This window comes from Hemiscyllium ocellatum, chromosome 35 (genome assembly GCF_020745735.1).
Source record: "Hemiscyllium ocellatum isolate sHemOce1 chromosome 35, sHemOce1.pat.X.cur, whole genome shotgun sequence".
Classification (NCBI taxonomy): Eukaryota; Metazoa; Chordata; class Chondrichthyes; order Orectolobiformes; family Hemiscylliidae; genus Hemiscyllium; species Hemiscyllium ocellatum.
The window spans coordinates 13984570-14002989 of NC_083435.1; the positions used below are offsets into that span (position 1 = coordinate 13984570).

The 18420-nt window shown below is 41.2% G+C and overlaps 1 protein-coding gene across 7 annotated transcripts in view; it reads left to right on the forward strand.

Annotated features, from left to right (window-relative positions):
- Window positions 1–18420, forward strand: part of LOC132832816 (protein PRRC2A-like) — a 134632-nt gene that overhangs the window by 96392 nt on the left and 19820 nt on the right. For 3 of the 7 annotated variants that reach the window (XM_060850968.1, XM_060850974.1, XM_060850973.1), the window contains 7 exons: window positions 401–612; window positions 1797–1945; window positions 2953–3121; window positions 6129–6193; window positions 8801–9037; window positions 11589–11822; window positions 14858–14944. In XM_060850968.1, the coding sequence (XP_060706951.1) occupies window positions 401–612; window positions 1797–1945; window positions 2953–3121; window positions 6129–6193; window positions 8801–9037; window positions 11589–11822; window positions 14858–14944 (1153 nt within the window). The remainder of the gene's footprint in view (window positions 1–400; window positions 613–1796; window positions 1946–2952; window positions 3122–6128; window positions 6194–8800; window positions 9038–11588; window positions 11823–14857; window positions 14945–18420) is intronic. The other 4 variants (XM_060850969.1, XM_060850970.1, XM_060850971.1 and 1 more) reach the window with 4 other exon arrangements.

Genomic DNA, 18420 nt, shown 5'->3' on the forward strand with positions numbered 1-18420 from the left:
AATTGAAATTGGCCAAGTTGCTACTAATGTCTGTTTAATGACCCCTGTAGAAAATTTAGACAAAACCAAAATCACATTACTCCTGATATCCCCACAATGCACCCACAGGAATGTTGCTGACATTTTGAGTGCTTTAAGATGGCTGATTTCCTGGTGTCTAGGCTTTTCTAACGAAGAAAGCTTTCTTCAGTGTTCCATTGGTTGCCAGTAGAGTCATATCTCTGCATGAATGGACAACTTCAGGAGTAGGGGAAGGGTAAGAGATTAAAGTATCTGTACAAGACTTAACCTGACCATGTCTATAGAGGAGAGCTGTTTTGGCTTCCAAGTGAGCCTGTGCCATACAGGAAGCAGGTTTGAAGAGTTTGACAGTAAAGAGTTTAAAATGTAATCTTGGCAGGCCAGTGGAAGATCGGACAACACTCGCTGCAGCTCTTCCTCAGAACGCGAGTGCAGTGTTCAGAGTAGACAGAATCATTCCCAGCGACTCTGCTGCCATCCAGAAAGCCATCGCAGAAGTAAACAACCGGCACAAGGATTGCAAACTGGCGCCTGGCAAAATAAAGGAGAAGAATGATATGCTGACACAATTTGATCTGAACAATTATGCAAGTAAGTCTAGGAAGAATGTGCTGTAACTGCGTGTGTTAAGGTGGTGTGTTGTGGTTGAGTTTATTGTGAACATACTGCCCGTCCCAATTGTCCCTACGGTAATGCTGAGCCATTCCATTCCATAAGATATGTTTGGCGTGAACTGTTGGATTCGAGTCTGTTTCTGTTCTGTATGATTCTAAGACCCCAAAATTCTTTGTTGGGAGAGATATTCCAGCATATTGACCCACCTACAGAGAGGATATACAGTTCAAATTCTGCTGTGGCTCTTGTGCTGACCCACCTTGCTACTTGCCCCATGAAACCAGTTTCTGGCATTCCTCAATACTTTGCTCATAATGTTGTCACCATTCATGTTGGGATGCATGTGGCAGTGAGTCTGAGTGTTGTCATGCTGATGAGTCTGTTTAACTTCCTAAAGTGCAGTCTGGAAAGTGTAATTATTTTATAGTGTACAATAATGAAAGAGGCTAACAGTGGTAGAAGTGACTACTATGGACACCAACCCACCAACGCTCCTTTGTTTGCACATTCCTAACCCGTGACCTCTGCCACAGTAGATCCATGAGATTGTCACCACCTGCAAGTTTCCCTCCGAACCACAGACCTTCCTGACTTGTAACTGCATTGCTGATCCTTCACTGTCACGGGGTTTAAGTCCAGGAGCTCCATAACCAACCACATTATTACTGTACTGGCACCCATACCAACTATAACCGGTCATGAAGCTGGCTGAAACCACCAGTAGTGGAGTAGTTGCAGGGTGAGCCACAAAAGCTGACCAAGCCAGAAACATCCACATCTTGTGGAAAAAAATAAATGAAAAGTAGCAATTGACCTTTTCAGGGAAGCTCCGCAAACAGCCATGAGGCAAATGACTTGACAGTCTCTGTTTAATACTGTGGGTTAAGAACATCTTAAGGTAGCTTCCCTACTCTCTAGTGCCTTTGTCTTTTTTGTGGGACTTGACAGTGTGGCTTTTCCCCACAGTGGTGAAGTGTTCTGTGCATTATGTTCAAGTCTGGAAAGACTGTAATCTTCTGAGTGAGTTAACAGTTTTACATGTAGCTTGGTTACCTGTTTGCCTTCACGATGTGGCTTTCCATACCATAGAACGGTTCGGGGGGCATTTGACCTGTCGACTTTGTTTGATTTCGGATCAATCTTTACTGCACCTATTTTAGGTGTTGTGATTGTTGATGATCACCCAGCAGTTTCTGCAGATGATGAGACCATATCTCCCTTAAATGATGGCTTCACCCGCGTCCTTTCAAAACGTCAGAAGAGGATCCTGGACGATGAGCGCCGCAAGAAGGAAGAGCATCTGCTGCAGGTAAACTCAGAGGCAAGCTCTTGTCGGGGGCTCTACCTGTGTTTAGATATCAATCTAAATAACTGGTAAGCCTTCGGGAGGTAAAGATAATAAAAGCATAGATTAGTCGTGTATTGAGGGTAGCGTCAATAGCATTGGCTATGTGACTTGCTTCATTTGAATCTGTGCTGAAAACTAAGGTGGCATATGCTAAAAATAACTGAGGACGACAGTGTGTTTGACTGTGGATTTCTCCATGGGCTGCCAGTGTTAAAATTCATATCTTGTGCAGACCAACAGTTCTAAAAGTGAAGTCAGACAATTTGGAAGCAGGATGACTTTATGTAGAGTTTTTAAAGAAATTTTTAGAATTTTCAAGTTGACTTCATTCATGTTTAAGACTTGCAGCAGAAACCTGCAATGCTGAGTAGACATGGTCTTCCAATTGTGGGGCAGTTTATGAAAGTCATTTCTGGTTGGTGACTTTGCTACTTGGAGCATTGTTACTCTTGGATCTGCAGCCCAGTCATTGCACATACAATTGAACTTTTTCAGAAAGGTAGCAAATTTGCAAACTCATCAAATCTTCATGCTACTTCACCGTACTGTGTCCATGCAGAGGTAATGATGCCTTTAATTGAAATGTTTTTGAAATTAATTAAATGAACACAAATGCCCATTACCCTTTTTCATCCTTTTCTTTATTTCTTGCCCTCGCCATCCCCTGATTTTAAGAAAAAAAACAAAAGAAATCCCATTGGTCTGTTTGGATCCTCAGGCTGAGTGTTGAAATAACATGGCAAAAGAAGTAAGAAATGGTGCTGATCAAACTGGAAGATTTGTTGACTGAGACCATTTGCTGATTTTTGCCCTCTGCCACATGTGCAAGGCCTGTAACTGGCAGCTGAGTTTGAGGGGTAGATAGAAAGTGGTTTTGGCAGTAAGACGTTGTATTTGGAATGATGTGTTCTGGTTGCTTGTGGTACCTGATTCTCCCTAACGGTTTTAATGTTATCTTTCTTCACCAGAAGGCTGTCAAAATCTGCACAATGGATTCTCTGCATCCCTCATTATCTGGCTTCCCCAAAAAGCAGTCTAAGAAGGTGACTCTTTCAAACATAGAGTCAGAAGAGAGCTGCAAGGGTCAGACGAACACAGCTGATCTGGGAACCCAGATTTGGAATACCACGCATTCCAGTATGTCATTCTCACATATGAATAGAAACGTGAAGTGTGGGCATGGATGAGAAGTTTTAATGTATTCTTGTAAACAAAGTATCTACCTTTTGGTATAAACCTAGAAGTAATTGAAACTTTGAATAAATTACCACAGATCTTAGGAAATATATTTATTTGTGCACAGCACCTGAATGGCATGTTCCAAGAAATATATTTGCTAGCCTAGTGAGGCTTGAATTTCAGCTGCAACTTTTCATGAAACTGAACTATGGATGCTGTAAATCAGAGATAAAAACAGAAATTGCTGGAAAAACATAGCAGGTTTGGCAGCATCTGTAGCGAGAAATTAGTGCTAATGTTTTGGTGGAGTGACCCTTCCCTGGAACTCTGCTGCCAGACCTCCTGAGCTTTTCCAGCAATTTCTATTTTTGGCTTTTTCATTTAAACTGTATTGTGCACACTAATGATTGCTTTGTCTTGTGTGACACAAAATAATTAATACTAATCTAGCTTAAAATAGCTGTAGAACATTTCCAGGTACCTGCCTTGTGGCTAGGTCAGGAAATGTGAGCCAGGGTTTCAGCTCCTCTTAATAATTGAATTAATCCTTTTGGCAGTGTATATATGAATGTGAGATGAGGATAAACTGGATTTGATCATGATGGCCCTTGTCCAATAACCATTAACTTGTTGCTTCTATTTATACTTGAATAAAATTGCTAGGAGCTGTTTGCCCGGATAGATTGACAGCCGCAGCATGTATTATGTTCAAGTGAGTGTAGTAATATTTTTGAAAAGAAATACTTGCAGCATTTGGCAAGAACAAATGTAATTTGGATCTTTAATCTTTCCTTATGTTCTCAGTTAGCTCTCTGGATGCAGGAGAGGTTTACAGTTTAGGTAGAAGCCATTTGGCTGTTGTTCATCTGTGAGGTTTTTGCAATCCAAAACATGATGGATTTGGATGTTGTTGCAAGTTTAATTTTGCAGAGAAAAGAGTTGTTGGTTCTGACAGTGGGGAACCTCTGAATTCAGAAAGTTGTGGGCTCAAGTCCTGATGCAGAAAATTGAGAAATCTTGGCTTTTGGATGAGATATTGAGCCAAGGTCCTTTACTGCAGTCCTGGGTGATTGTGACAGATCACAGCATACTTTTTAAAGATGAGCTGGCGATTTCTCCGTAGTCTCTTGACCAATGTTTATCACTGAACCTCAATCGGATTATTTAGTTATCACATTTTGTTTTCGGGAACTTGCTGTTTCAAAAATTAATGATTACACGTTGCAACAGTGACTGCACTGTTACAGTAACTTCATTGACTGTAAAGTCTGGGGTCATGTATGGTGCAGTAGAAATGACAGACCTTTCATGATAAGTCTTGTTGAAGGCAGTGACTATAAAGGTAGCAGATGCTTTTAAAATTCTGAAGATTCTGGAGACGATTCTACAGATGGAAAATAACAAACATAACACAACTATTAAGGAGAGAGGGAGAATGGAGAACCACAGACCTACTACTTTGTCAGTAGGAAATAGTGGTGCAATTGAGTTGGCATGAATTTATTAAAGGGCAATCATGCTTGATAAATCTGTTTGGAATATGTTATTTGTAATATAGATCAAATAGAATCAATGCGTGCATTACTGGATTTTCAGGAGACTTTTGAAAAAGTGCTATATAGGATATTAGTAATCAAAATTAGAGCATGTGATTCAGAAAAACCGATTTGCAATCCATAGAGGATAGCATTAAGTGGAGTAGGAATGAATGGGTCATTCTCATTGTAGGCTGTGCAATGGCTGCAACTGTTCAGTGACTATAAATGAATTAAATAATGGGAACCCATTTTCATATTTTTTGTTTTGCTATTATACAAAACTAGGTGGAAAACAAGTTTGAGAAATATGCAAGGAGACTTCAAGCAGACTTGGGCAGACTGAAGTGAATGGACTAGACCATGGTTGATGGAATACAATATGTGTGATTTTTGTTTATTTTTAAATTTCTTCGGTGGTGAGAGATTGGGACATTTGGTGTCTGAGGAACCTGTTCCCAATACACAAAGCTAACATGCAGGTGCAGCAATCGATGAGGAAGGTGAGTGGTGTGTTGGCTGCCATCACAAGGGGTAGAGAAGTAAAGGTGGTGTAGTTGGCCTTGATAAGACTTTACCTGGTGTATTGTGTACACTTTTTTGTCTTATCCAAGGGAGGATATTCGTGCTATAGAGGGAGTACAACAGAGGTTCACCAGACTAATTCCTGGGAGAGTAGAATGTCTTAGGAAGAGATACTGAGGAAACTGTGCCTGTATTTTCTAGTGTTTTGAGCAATGAGAGGTAATGTCGTTTGAAACTTGTAAAAAATTTTACGTTGTGATTATTTGGTTGTGGATAAGCTGTTTCACCTGGCTGGTGAGTCACAAGTCTTGGAACACAGCCTTGGAATAAAGGCCAAGCCATAAAAATCTAAATGACTGAATCTGTGGAATTCTCTACCCCAGGGGACTGCTGAAACTCAGTCATTGGGCAAGTTGCAGACACATATTGATTGCTGGGTTGAATTCTCCCAAGGCATGTGGAAAGGGATGCAGGAAAGTCCTATTTAGGTATGTAATCAGCCACGATTAAACTGAATGACTAACAGCAAGCTCAAGAGGCTGAATAGTCTACTTCTCTTCCAATGTTTCTGAAATCCCTTTTGTGACCCTGGATTTTTGGCAAGAGACGATTCAGATTACAGTCTAACCAAAATTCCATTCGGTGCCAAAAGAAAAAGACTGATCCATCTAGAAGCTTCAATGATAGCCAATTCCTTTCAATGTGACGATCAAGTCCGTTGCATGCAGAGGTTCTTTCAAGGTGCACAGATTTAATTCATCTATTGAAAAGACAAGTTCTGATCGAGTGTGCATGATTTTGCTCTTTAGTACTGAGTCTTCGTGCTTTTAACTTTTTTTGTGTAACAAAACTTTAAAACATCCCCCCCTCCCATAATCTTACAATTTGCTCCCTTACTCCTCCAGCAGCCTCCGGTCTGGAAACTTGGATCAAACCTCTGAATGTCTTTGCAGAGGCAGCTAGTGCTGAGGTAAGCAATATTTCCTGGACTCTACTAGTTAACATATGCAAGTTGCCTTATTCTGATTGAAAGCATTTATTTCTTGAATAGCCTGCATATGCAAGCATGTAGCTGATAATTCTGCGATCTGAATGTATCACGGGCCAAGATTAGAGAGTGAAACATTGGTAATGAACATCCCTTTCAGATTGTATCTGTGGAACTTGTTCACATTTGCTTTGTGGGTGGTTCAAGTTCTATTGGCCAAGTGACCAGAAGTAAGCATGATGGCACAACAAATTTTTTTTTCAGCCTAAAGGCTGATTTTCCCATCCCTTTTGATTCGGGTAATCCCTATGATCTTTACACTCTTCCTGTACGATTTTAGAACCCCAGGCCCTCAAAAGTTCTGTAGCCTCTATCCCAATGATGAGCTTCTCCAGAAGTGCAGGTATACAAAGCCAGTGCACAACACCATTTTGCAACTACACTCAATAACGCAAAGCAGGTAACTTCCATACAAATAGAAGGGACCACATTTGTTTCTACACCACTGCCTACATCATCTTGTATCTCCATTTCCCAAAATTAATGTTGTATTTTCTGGAATAAAACCAGAATGTGTTGGAAATACTCAGCAGGTCGGGCAAGTGCGAAAGGTGATATTTTAGGTGGCTGAGGAAGTTAAGTGAAATTTGTTTTGAGGGGAGAGAAGAGGGCAAAGTGGTAAGTCTGTAATGGGGAGGTGAACAGTAGAGATTAAATAATAAAAGGGACTGGTCATGGACAAACCAAAAAAGAAATGTCTGGAGGAGACCTGAATGGCTGAGTCACTATAAACTCCAGAAAACCAAAGAGAAGCAGGAAATATAAACTGAAACAAAAGAAAAAATGATTCCAAACTAAGGATTGAGGTTTTGATCTGAAATTGGTGACCTTTCCAGACAACAGCCTAACTATGTCAGGTTTAATGACCAGATCGGAATTAAACCTGCAATATGTCAAACCACTCATGCATGAATGGGAGATGTAACAAACACCTTCTATTTACCTCCTCCCTGTCTTTCCATTTTTAAAATAAAATATATTATTAGGCTACTCTGGAGAGGGGCCTTGATTATTATGTGCATAAGTCATTAAAGATGGTAGAACAGATAGAGAGCATAGTTAATAAAGCATTAGGATCCTAATTTTGAGGGATGCATAGAGTACAACAGTAAGGAGGTTACGCTGAATCGTCATGAAATATTAGCCAGCCTTCTCTTGGGATGTTGGGTATCGTTCTAGGTGCCACACGTTGGTGTCAGTGGTGAATAGGTTGCATGTGGTTCCAAGGATGAAAACTGTCGTGAAGATTGGCTAGGTTTGGGCAGTTTTCCTTGGGAAAGGCAAAGAGGAGATTTGATTGAAGTTTTCAAAATCCAAGGTCTGAACAGTTGATGGGGAGAAACTGTTCCAGCTCCTAACAGGATTAAAAATGGGGGAGTGCAGATTTAAAGCAATTGTACTAGAAATATGTAAAGTGTGAGAAATGACTCATCGCTTGACTTCAGGCCTGGAAGGATGGTGGAAGCAGTTTCAGTTGATGTTCAAGGAGGTATTAGATGGTTACTTAAAGAAAATAATGCACAGGGATGCAATGAGCATGACTTGGTGCCATTCAAAAAGCTACTGCAGAGTGTTGAACTGTATAACCATCTACGCCATTACCAGCTCTAAGATTCTCTCAATTCTAGGTCCCAAGCACTTTCTCCAAGTAAATAATGCTTTACTTGTATTTTATATTTAAAATACAGCATTCTCAATATATTAAATCAGGTGCAGACTGGGTAATTCGCTGGTAGAATACCTCAATTTAGCCTGCAAGCATGACCCCGACCTTGGGCTCGCTTGTCAATTTAAATCTTCTCCATGCTACCAGGTTGATGACCCTGTCCGCCTGCCTCCTGCAAAACTTGAGGAACAGCAGTTCAACTTAGAGCATAGAGTTAAAATGCCCAACTGAATCTGGGAAGTTGTAATCAATTTCAGTTCACAACCTCTACCCGGTGTTGTTTTTTCCTTCTGTGTTAGTTTTGCTTTCACTTTCACATTTCACTCTTTGCTTTAGGTGACAGCAGTTCAAGATTCAGCTGTTCAAGGTTTGGCAATTTGCACCATCTCCAGGCGCACTTTTTATTTTTTGTTTCTTTCTCATTACCACTTTTGTTTGATTTAACTTCTCCTGCCTCCCACTCTTTGACAGTGCACCTGCCACTTACTTAAAACTTAAGTTCTAACTTTGTTCCCCAGTCTGTTGAAATCCCAAAGGTTGAATCACCTGCTGATACTCGCTGTGTAAGTCCACACAGAATAGTCACCTTGAACAAGGGTATTGGAGTGCAACTAACATCCATGGGGTGATGGTCCCACAAGGACCTAACATACATGCAGGATAGGGATTTGCTTTTGAAAATGATACTTCAGCCTTTGAAAGGTTAATTAGCTTTGTAAGCAGGTGTGAATGTATTGGCCGTGACGTACAGTTGCCAAGGAAGAGGAGTTGGCGGCTTGCATTTTGGGAAAAAAAAAGCAACGACCTAGTTCATGTATTTTGATTAAAATGCAGCGTATATGTCTCTACCGCTTTGTTTCAAGGCCAGCCAGACTGACAGCGGGGTGGATTTGAGCAGCGACTGTCAGGTCTCATCGACCAGTTCCTCGCAGCGTAGTTCTCCAGCCAGCAGCCTGAAAACTGACACTGGGGAGCGTGTTGGTCTTATTAACCGGATCAGCACAAAAGTGGTTGAGATTCGATCAGCAGAAAACCAACTCCTCGAACCCAAAGAGCAGAGACCGAGACCTGCTAGGACAGGAGCACTGAAAGAAAATAAGGTATCGCACTTACTGTGATGACATGGCCTCTATAATCACCTTGCTTGCTGTACAGCATTTGTTCTGATTGCATTTCTTCTGGATACCAGTCACCTCTGGTAGTGTTCTTCTCCTCTTCTCCCAACCTGACCTTTAATCCTCATCCATAATACCCATTCTTCTTTTGTGACTGTTAACAGCGAGCTTCAGCAGGCGAAATGCTTAATGGAGGTAATTGCATCTATTCTGGTGCTGTAACTAATTGTGTGTTTGTGTGTTCAGAACCACACCCTCTATTTTCCAGTTAGGTTCTTGTGAAAAGCAGTTCTGAATGAGAGTTCTGATTTTATTTATTCCTAAGGCACAGCTCTCTCCCTTTCCCACTTCCTTCTTTCCCACTCACCATCACTATATTGCCTTGCACTTTAATGCAGTTCAATGTTTAAAAATAAAAGTTCCATGTGTCAGAAGTTATTTTATTGTTAAATCTTTTCAACCCTGTTGGCACCTTAGTTTTTTCCATGCTGTGTAAATCTATAAGAGTTAATGGAGTGTAAGAGGTTGGACTATTAGTATACATAAGTTAGAGAAAAGCTTTTAAATCACATGCTGGTCATGCCATCATCAAAAAAGATATCTTTGTATAGAAGGGTAGCTTCTCCTCTAGCATTTTCTTGTCTAAGTCTAAATCCCTTTTTATGACCACAATGCTCTGTATGTTTGATTTCCAGTTTCTTCCATTTTCTGTCTCATTTGCACATCTTCAGATGGCCCAGCTTGTAGCTGCTTTGGCTCTGTCTGCTGGAGTTCTCCTTTTTTTAAATTTAAAAAAAAACTTCCCTCTCTTCCCTTTTTTTTCCCCTTAAAAACCCCCCTCCTTATTGGCTAAATTTGTGCTCCATCCACCTCCCTCTAACTAATTAGATGTCACTAAATCAGTTTGCTTCATTTTCCTCAAAGACAATCCAAATGGTATTGGAAATGCATGTCCTCCTTTCCTTGAATAGTAGATCAGCCAGTAGAAGCAAGGATTTTTTTAATGTGTGGTGATGATGCAGCATGTGCTTAGAATGTATGCAGTATGTAGGAGATATTTTCTTCATGTGTGGAAGGAGAGCTACACGTTGAGGGGATGACCATTGTATTGCAGATCATGCTCCTAAAGATGCACTGAATAATATTGGTTCGAAATTTTTACTGTCTAGATTATGGGCCTTTCAGTCTTCTCACTCTGAATCTACTTCAGTTATAAATCTGCGTTATGCCCCATTATGAGATTTATACAGAAGAAAATTGTACTTTTGGGAGTGGTGTGGGTCTGGTTGGTAGCAAGAGTGGAAGAGGGAGATGAATTTAGCACCATTCTGACTTTAACCCCTCCCCTGTACAAGAAAAACATTGTTTCAAATCTGTGACAAATAGAACAATTTTAAGCCAACCCCTAAGTAGCCTTGAGCATCTTCCTCCTAATTGCTTATGACAAATAGATTTCAAATGCAACTTTTTATAGCTTAGAGGTGGATGTTGGTGGTATTGCTTTGCTGTTGTATTAAACCCTGCTGCTGAAGTCCATCTGTGTATTGGTGCATTTTGTATTTCACACAGTTGGCTAGATGCCAGGAACTGAAATTAAAATACACCTGACTGTTTGTTTGGCAAAGTACACACAATCATATGACCAGACTAGGAGCTAGTGTTGAATGGCAGCATATGGTCCTGCGATTCCAGAATTAGGGGGAAATGCATGTTCTTCTGGATGTAAGTTTGCTAACCTAGCTGGAAGGTTCATTTTCAGATGTTTCGTCACCATGCTAGGTAACATGATGATTCCTGCTGTGCTTCGCCCGAGGCTCACTGAGGATGTTACCTAGTATGGTGTCAGAACGTCTGAAAATGAACCTTCTAGCTCAGCGAGCAAACCTCCATCCAGAACCTCAACCTGAGCTACAAATCTTCTCAAAACTCGGTAATGCATGCTCTTTTTTTAGCATGGTCTTGAGATGGTGCGTAGAAAGAGATTAAGCCATCTGATGCATGTTGTGATTAAATTTACATGTTCCCCTCTTCTACAACAACCACTGAAGCTTTTGCACAATGACTGTTCTTGGTCTGAGTGAATGTGGGATTATTTCACGTAGATGATTACAAAAAAAACTGATCCTTCCCTCTGCTTTTAATGCATGTACCGCTCTTTATTCATAGCAGGGCTCACTGCACAGTGGAAGGGTGGCTTGTCTTGCTCTTCCTAGCCAACCCAGGTGTCACTGCTCCAATTGTCATGCATTGATGTACACTGGTTCAATATGTATTGTCCATGCCAAAATGCAAACTTCTACCATTGTCTTTGTACATGCCTTAATCTATTAAATCTTGGCTTGGTTAGTTGAGAGAAATGTTTGACGTCTGTGGTAATGCTGAAGACTGGTATGGCAATTCTAATGAGTCACTTAAACTAGACTTAAGAGGATTAAATAACCTCCTTGCATGAGGTTTTACTTAATGTTACAGTGCTAAGTTGATTCTTTTTTAAAAAAGACAATGTATACATTAAAGTCTTTATGATTTCATGAAGTTTCAGGGGTCTGCCAGCGAACTGAGTAAAGAGCATAAACCTGGACCAATAGGAAATGAACGTTCACTAAAAAATAAAAAGGCAAGAGAAGGACAGCAGAAAGAGAGTCCTGAGACTGCTGCAAAGGCTGTTGGCTTTTCAATAAACAGCAGACCAAAATCCAAACCAGATCCCGACTTGCTACTGGAGACTGAAGTCACTGTGCCACCTATCCAGTTTGGAGTGAGTGCAAAGGTGAGTCAATTGATTATTTTTATTTTTGTTTTAATGCTCAAATTTAGACTTTGGATTCTGGTTTAACTCCGTAACCAGTTCAGCAACCTTGTCTAGTATTGTATTCCCCCAGAGTACTTGAGGGTTGAAAGTAAAGAAGAAATCAAAGCAGAAGGGAAGAACTGAGTGGGGAAGTTATAATAGAGGAGTTTTATGGATAGTTGAAAATGTGTTGCTGGTTAAAGCACAGCAGGTCAGGCAGCATCCAATGAATAGGAAATTCGACGTTTCGGGCATAAGCCCTTCATCAGGAATGAAGGGCTTATGCCCGAAACGTCGAATTTCCTATTCCTTGGATGCTGTCTGACCTGCTGTGCTTTAACCAGCAACACATTTTCAACTGTGATCTCCAGCATCTGCAGACCTCATTTTTTTTACCCGAGTTTTATGGATAAGTGAGACAAATAAAAGTGAAAATAATTTTAATGGGTCCTCTGTTTGTATACTCATTTCAAATATAGAAATGAGTAGGCTTGATCTTCAAGCCTATTCAGTTAAGTAACAAATCAGCTACAGCTGAACTGCATTTGTGTTGGTTTGTTAACTTTCTGAAAGACTAGGTACAATGTCTGGCCCGTTGGGTGAATGCTGAGAGGTTGCCCTCCTTTTTCAGTTAGCTGTATCAACATGTGTTCTTGGCTTTATTAACATTCTTGCCTCTGGATCATGGAAGCATAAAAAGTAGGCCAGGAATATGCCCTTTAGAGTCTCCTTTGCCATTCAATATGATTATGGGGGGGTTACTCATCTACGCAGCATTGTTTCAGCTTTCTGCCTACAGCATAGAAACAGGGCTAGGCCATTCAACCCTGCAAGCCTGTTCCACCATTTATCTTGAAGATTTTAGTCAGATCACCCCTTAACTACCGGAATTCCAGAGAAAACTGATCTAATTTGTGTAATCTCTCCTCATAACTTAACCCCATGAAGTCCAGGCATCATTCTTGTCAAACTACATTGTATTCCCTCCAAGGCCACTATCTTTCCAAAGGTGTGGTGCTTAAATCCGCTCTGTGCTCCAGGAGAGGTCTCGTAGAAAGTGAGGACTGCTGATGCTGGAGGTCAGAGTTGAGTGTGTGGTGCTGGAAAAGCATATAAGGTAGGCAACATCTGAGGAGCAGGAGAATCGATGTTTCGGGCATATGACCAAAACGTTGATTCTCCTGCTCCTCGATGCTGTATGAGCTGCTGTGCTTATTCAGCACCATACTTTTGGCTCCAGGTGAGGTCTAATCAGGGTTTAACTGCAGTGTAATTTCTGTATCCTTCACACACCTGTCATAACCACCTAATGAAGGTGCAGCACTCTGAAAGCTAGTGTGCTTTCAATTAAACCTGTTGTACTATAACCTAGTGTTGTGATTTTTAACTTTGTACACCCCAGTCTAACACCGGCATCTCCAAATCATTCTGTATCCTTGTACCTCAGCCCTCTTGATATAAAAGCCTGCATTTCATGAGTTTTTTTTGATTATCTTTCTGCACCCGTTTGTGACATTTTTAAGATCCGTGCACCTGAACCCCTAAGTCTTTTTGAACCTTGACTGTACTTACCTTCATGCCATGGCTTATCCTATTTGGACCAAAAAAGAATAACCTCACACTTGCTTACATCAAACCCTATCTGTCGCAGTTTTGCCGATTAGTTAATCAATATCCCTTTTGTAATTTTATGCTATTATCTACATTGTCTACAATGCTGCCTCACTTTTTGTCATCGGCACATTTGGATATATGACTTTCTATGCCATTATCCAAGTCAGTCAATAGTGTGAATGATTGATTGAAACTCCAACAGAACCTATATGGTGACATCCTACCAATCTTTATCCCTATTTTCTGTCACCTACCACTTGACCAATTTCCCAGCTATGTCATAATTCTCCCAAACTTCCATGGGCTTCTGTCTTAGCTTAATAGTCTTATGTGAAATTTTATCAAATGCCTTTTGGAAGTCCATATAAACAACAGCCATAGGCATTCTCTTCCTGCTATCTTAGTCACCTCTTCAAAAAGTTTCAATGAGGCTTGACTGACCTGGTTCACCTGATTAACTGAACATTTTCAAGTCATTCAGTTACTCTTATTAATTGTAGACCGCATCAGAGGTGTTCGGCTAACTGGTCTGTAATTCCCTGGATTTCTTCTGTCTGTCTTTAACCCCTTTAATGTTCAGTTTAAAAGCCTTAACTGTTTTCATGGGCAAAGAATTCCACAGGCTCCCCACAATCTAGGTGAAGAACTGTCTCCTCATCACATAGTGGTCCAACACCAAGGTTGAAGCATATAAATTTCGAGGTGACTGCACAGAGTTGACCGCTGTGTTGTCAGATATGCCATCCACCTGGTTGAGCAGATTTTGAAGATCCCATGGCCAAATCCAAAGAGCAAGAATTTATCCTGTTAACTCTCCCCACTATTCTACCATCAGTCACACCAAAAACATAAGATGGATCTTAATTTTGATGTAGAATCAACTGCGTAATGACCACTGCGTCTAACGGCACTGTCCCAGAGTTGGGGATCTCATGAAGATTGTGTAACATTCATTTTATTAATCAATAAGTTTATTTTGTAGGATAGTAATGTGTGAATCAATGTTGTCTTACAAAGGATGAGACTGACTTACAGTGGGTGGTGGAGGAATTGGTAATGTTATTGGCATATTGTCAGTTACCAGGAAATTTCTGGGCTTATGACTAGGAAATCTGAGAGATTTAAATGAGGGGGTTTGCTTGGAGTAGTGTGTTTTGAAAAGGCAGATCTAATCCATATGCACAAATTCTGCAGACTGGGATGCTAAGGTCTCCCAATTCAAGAGCAGTGGAGCATTTGAATACATACTTTCTCTCTGCAAAAACTGTTCCTAATATTGTACCTCTTTGTGCAGCTTGGGCAAGATGCTAATTTTCTTCAAGATATTCTAATGGGGAGACACTCATTATATTTAAGTGTCAGTTCATAAGCATTAGATTATTCATTTTTGCTTCCTTTAGGATTCTGACTTCAGTCTAGCTGTGCCTACGATTCAAAGGTCTACAAGTTCACCACCCAACAAACTGCAGAATGCTGCCAGCAATGATGTACGTACTGCCTGATCTGTAACTTCATTTATGCGTGGTTTCCATTTCCTTGCTGTTGCTGTGTTTTAGGAAACAGTTCTTCTCATCTAAGCCAGTTTCAGGACAATTTGCATATATACATTCAAATGCATGCAAGGGCACTCGCATGCTACTTGTATCGTCTGAGAGCACTCCACTATTTGGTGAAATTGCATGTTTTTCATCCAGGTGAGAGGCAGTTTTAGTAGTGCAAGTGAGGAGATGCACTGGTGAGGTGCACTGGCAAAGGGCCTAGCTTTTTTAAATGTCTAAGATTTCAACCTGGAATGTTTCAATGGTTCAGACTTAATTCTGTGATTGTATGACTGCTGAGAGATACCACCTTTTGTCGAAGTGTGCTATATGACCCCAGAAGCTCACCCTGGATTTTAGGCCTTTTATAATCTGAAATAGCATGTGAAATAGGAAAGATGGCATCCTCCGTTTTCCTGCCGTTGAATAAGATTCAGCTGATCTCCCCAAATCCCAAATTTCCTCTTCTCAGCATTAAATGCTGCTAATGATGGAGTACCTACAGTCCTCTGGGTAAAACATTCCAAGTGTTTTAAGTGGAAAAATTCCACTTTATATCTGGCTCTTAGCCTGGGATTCTGCTCCCTTATTCTAGATCCCCAGGAGGGAAAAGACCTGTCAAGCCCCTTCAGAATCCTTTAAGTTTCAGTGAGAGCACTTTTTATTTCTTTTCTTTTTCCTCTTGCGCATTTTTCTCGATTATCTTGCTTCTTCCCTCATGGGTCTGTGTGGCTCAGGAGAGGAAAGCAATGAGCAGGAGGGAGGAGTGGCACATGACACGGAGAGGTTCCTCACGAGCAGAAGGATTGCAGGCAAGTGTTTTGGGCCCCGTATCTCGGGAAGGATCTACTGGCCCTGGAGCAGGTTCACGAGGATGGTCCCAGGAATGAAAACCTTAACGTGTTTGAGAACGTTTACACTTGTTTGGAGTTTAGAAGGGTGAGGTCGGGGGAATCTAATTGAAAGATAGAATGGCCTGGACGGAATAGATGTTTCCGTTGGTAGGAGAGACAAGGGCACAGCCTTCGAGTAAAGGGAAGACCTTTTTGAATGGAGATGAGGAGAAACCTCTTCAGCCAGAGAGTGGTGAATCTATAGAATTCATTGCCACAGAAGGCTGTGGAGGCCGGGTCATTGAGTATGTTTAAGACTGAGATAGATAAATTCTTGATTGTCAAGGGTTACAGGGAGGTAGCAGGAGGATGGCATTGAGAAGCTTATCAGTCGTAGTTGAATGGCAGAGCAGACTCTATGGGCTGAATGGCCTAATTTCTGCTCCTATGTCTTGTGTTGTGTAGGAGGGAAGCAAGAGAGAGGTGGTGTGTGGAAAGACTGAAGAGAGGTGCCAAGGAAAGGGGGGAGAGGGGGCGAGCAGCAAGAAAGCTGAGGCTGTGAGCAGGAAGTTAGTAAGACCATCTTTTGGGCTGATGAATACCATTCATTTAGTCATTCTGCTGCAACCTGTTTGTCGAGTTAAGATTGATCCCAAAGACTAGGCTGTATTAAAACCATGAGGCCATCTTGAGAGTTTGTGAAAACCTTTTGATGCCTAATGTAGATTTGCAACCAGTGAAGCAAAAGTTTTTAAGGTTATCATAGGACATTTTGAATTGTGCATACTTCCTCTCCCCAAATCAGTCTTTTTGCATTTGTGAAGGACAGTTTGCTTTAAAAATGAAATGGTTCCCAGTTGCGTTCTCCATGGCAACTCCTTGATCTGTCGGACTTGACATGCCATCAATCAGCACTGGGCCTTTTGCAGTATAAATTGTTGTGATCGTTTGAAATTTGTCCACTCCTGCGTTTGTATTGAGGAGTTAAAAGTTTAAGTATTTTGATAGCATGCCACTCTTTATCAATACTTCACAATTCAGTGTGTCATCTTAAAAAGTGAAGAATGTGTATAGGTGGAATAAATGACACTACTTAACTTAAAACTACTTGAGCAGGTACGGATGTGAAAGTACAAATTTGGAGCAGGAGTAGACCCCCTCAAGCATTCTGTACCAATCCGTGAGTTGTTGGCTGACCTTCTGTAGCTACAACTCATAATACTTGACTTTATTGTTGAGAGAAATCTATCTAACTATAGGCCTCGAATACATTCAATGACCCTGTCTCTGCCACTCTGGAGAAGAAAATTCCAAAACTCCAGACCCGAAAAAAAACAAAATTTGAGATTTCAATGGTAAGTGAGGGGTTTTTTTTTGTGGATGGTATCCCTTAGTTGTAGTTTCCCTGCAAGGTGATGAGTTCCCTCAGGGTCTTGTATGTTTCAGTACGGTCACGTTCCATTAGAGTCCGAGAGATGTACAGTGTGGAAACGGATGCTTGGGTCCAACTCGTTCATGCCGCCTTGATATCCTAACCTAATCTCATCCCATTTGCCAACATTTGGAACGAGACCATAATCCCTCTCTTCATGTACTCATCTAGGTGCCTTTTAAATGCTGTAACTGAACCAGCCTCCACCACTTCCTCTGGCAGCTCATTCCATGCACTCACCACCCTCTGCACGAAATTTTGCCCCCTCACCTTGAACCTATGCTCTCTCGATTTGGACCCATCCTCCCTAGAGAAAATACCTTGACTGTTTACTCTATCCATGTCTCTCATGATTTTATAAGCTTCTATAAAGGACACCCCTCAGCCTCCGATACTCCAGGGGTAAAAAGCTCCAGCCTATTCAGCCCCTCTCCCTATAGCTCAAAGCCTCCACCCCGGTAATGTCTTTATAAATATTTTCTGAGCCTTTTCAAGTTTTACAACATCCTTCCTGTAGCAGGGAGAGCAGAATTGCACACAGTATTCCAACAGTGGCCCAACCAATGTCCTGTACAGCCGCAACATGACCTCCCAACTCCTATACTCGGTGTACTGACCAATGAAGACAAGCGTACCAAATTCTGCCTTCACTATCCCATTGACCTGTGACTCCATTTTCAAGGAACTATGAACCTGCACTCCAAGCTCTTTGTTTAGCAACATTCCCCAGGACCTTACCATTAAGTGTACAAGTCCTGCCATGATTTTCCTCTCCAAGGTGCAACACCTCTCATTTAAATTAAAGTCCATCTGCCGCACCTTGGTCCATTGCACTATCTGATCAAGATCCTGTTGTAATCGGAGGTAATCTTCACTGTCCACTACACCTCCAATTTTGGTGTCATCTGAAAACTTCCTAACCATACCTCCTATGTTCATGTCCAAATCATTTATGTAAATGGTGAAAAGCAGTGGGCGCACTGTGGCACACTTCTGATCACAGGCCTCATTTCTTTTAAAAGTGAAATAGGGCCATCCTGTTCAATAATCTTTTTCCCATAGGAGTAACCTCCATCCCAGTTATTAGATGAGTGAATCTTCTCCAGCTGCTTCTAACCAACATGCATCCTTTCTTCAGTCAGGATACCAAAACTGTACAT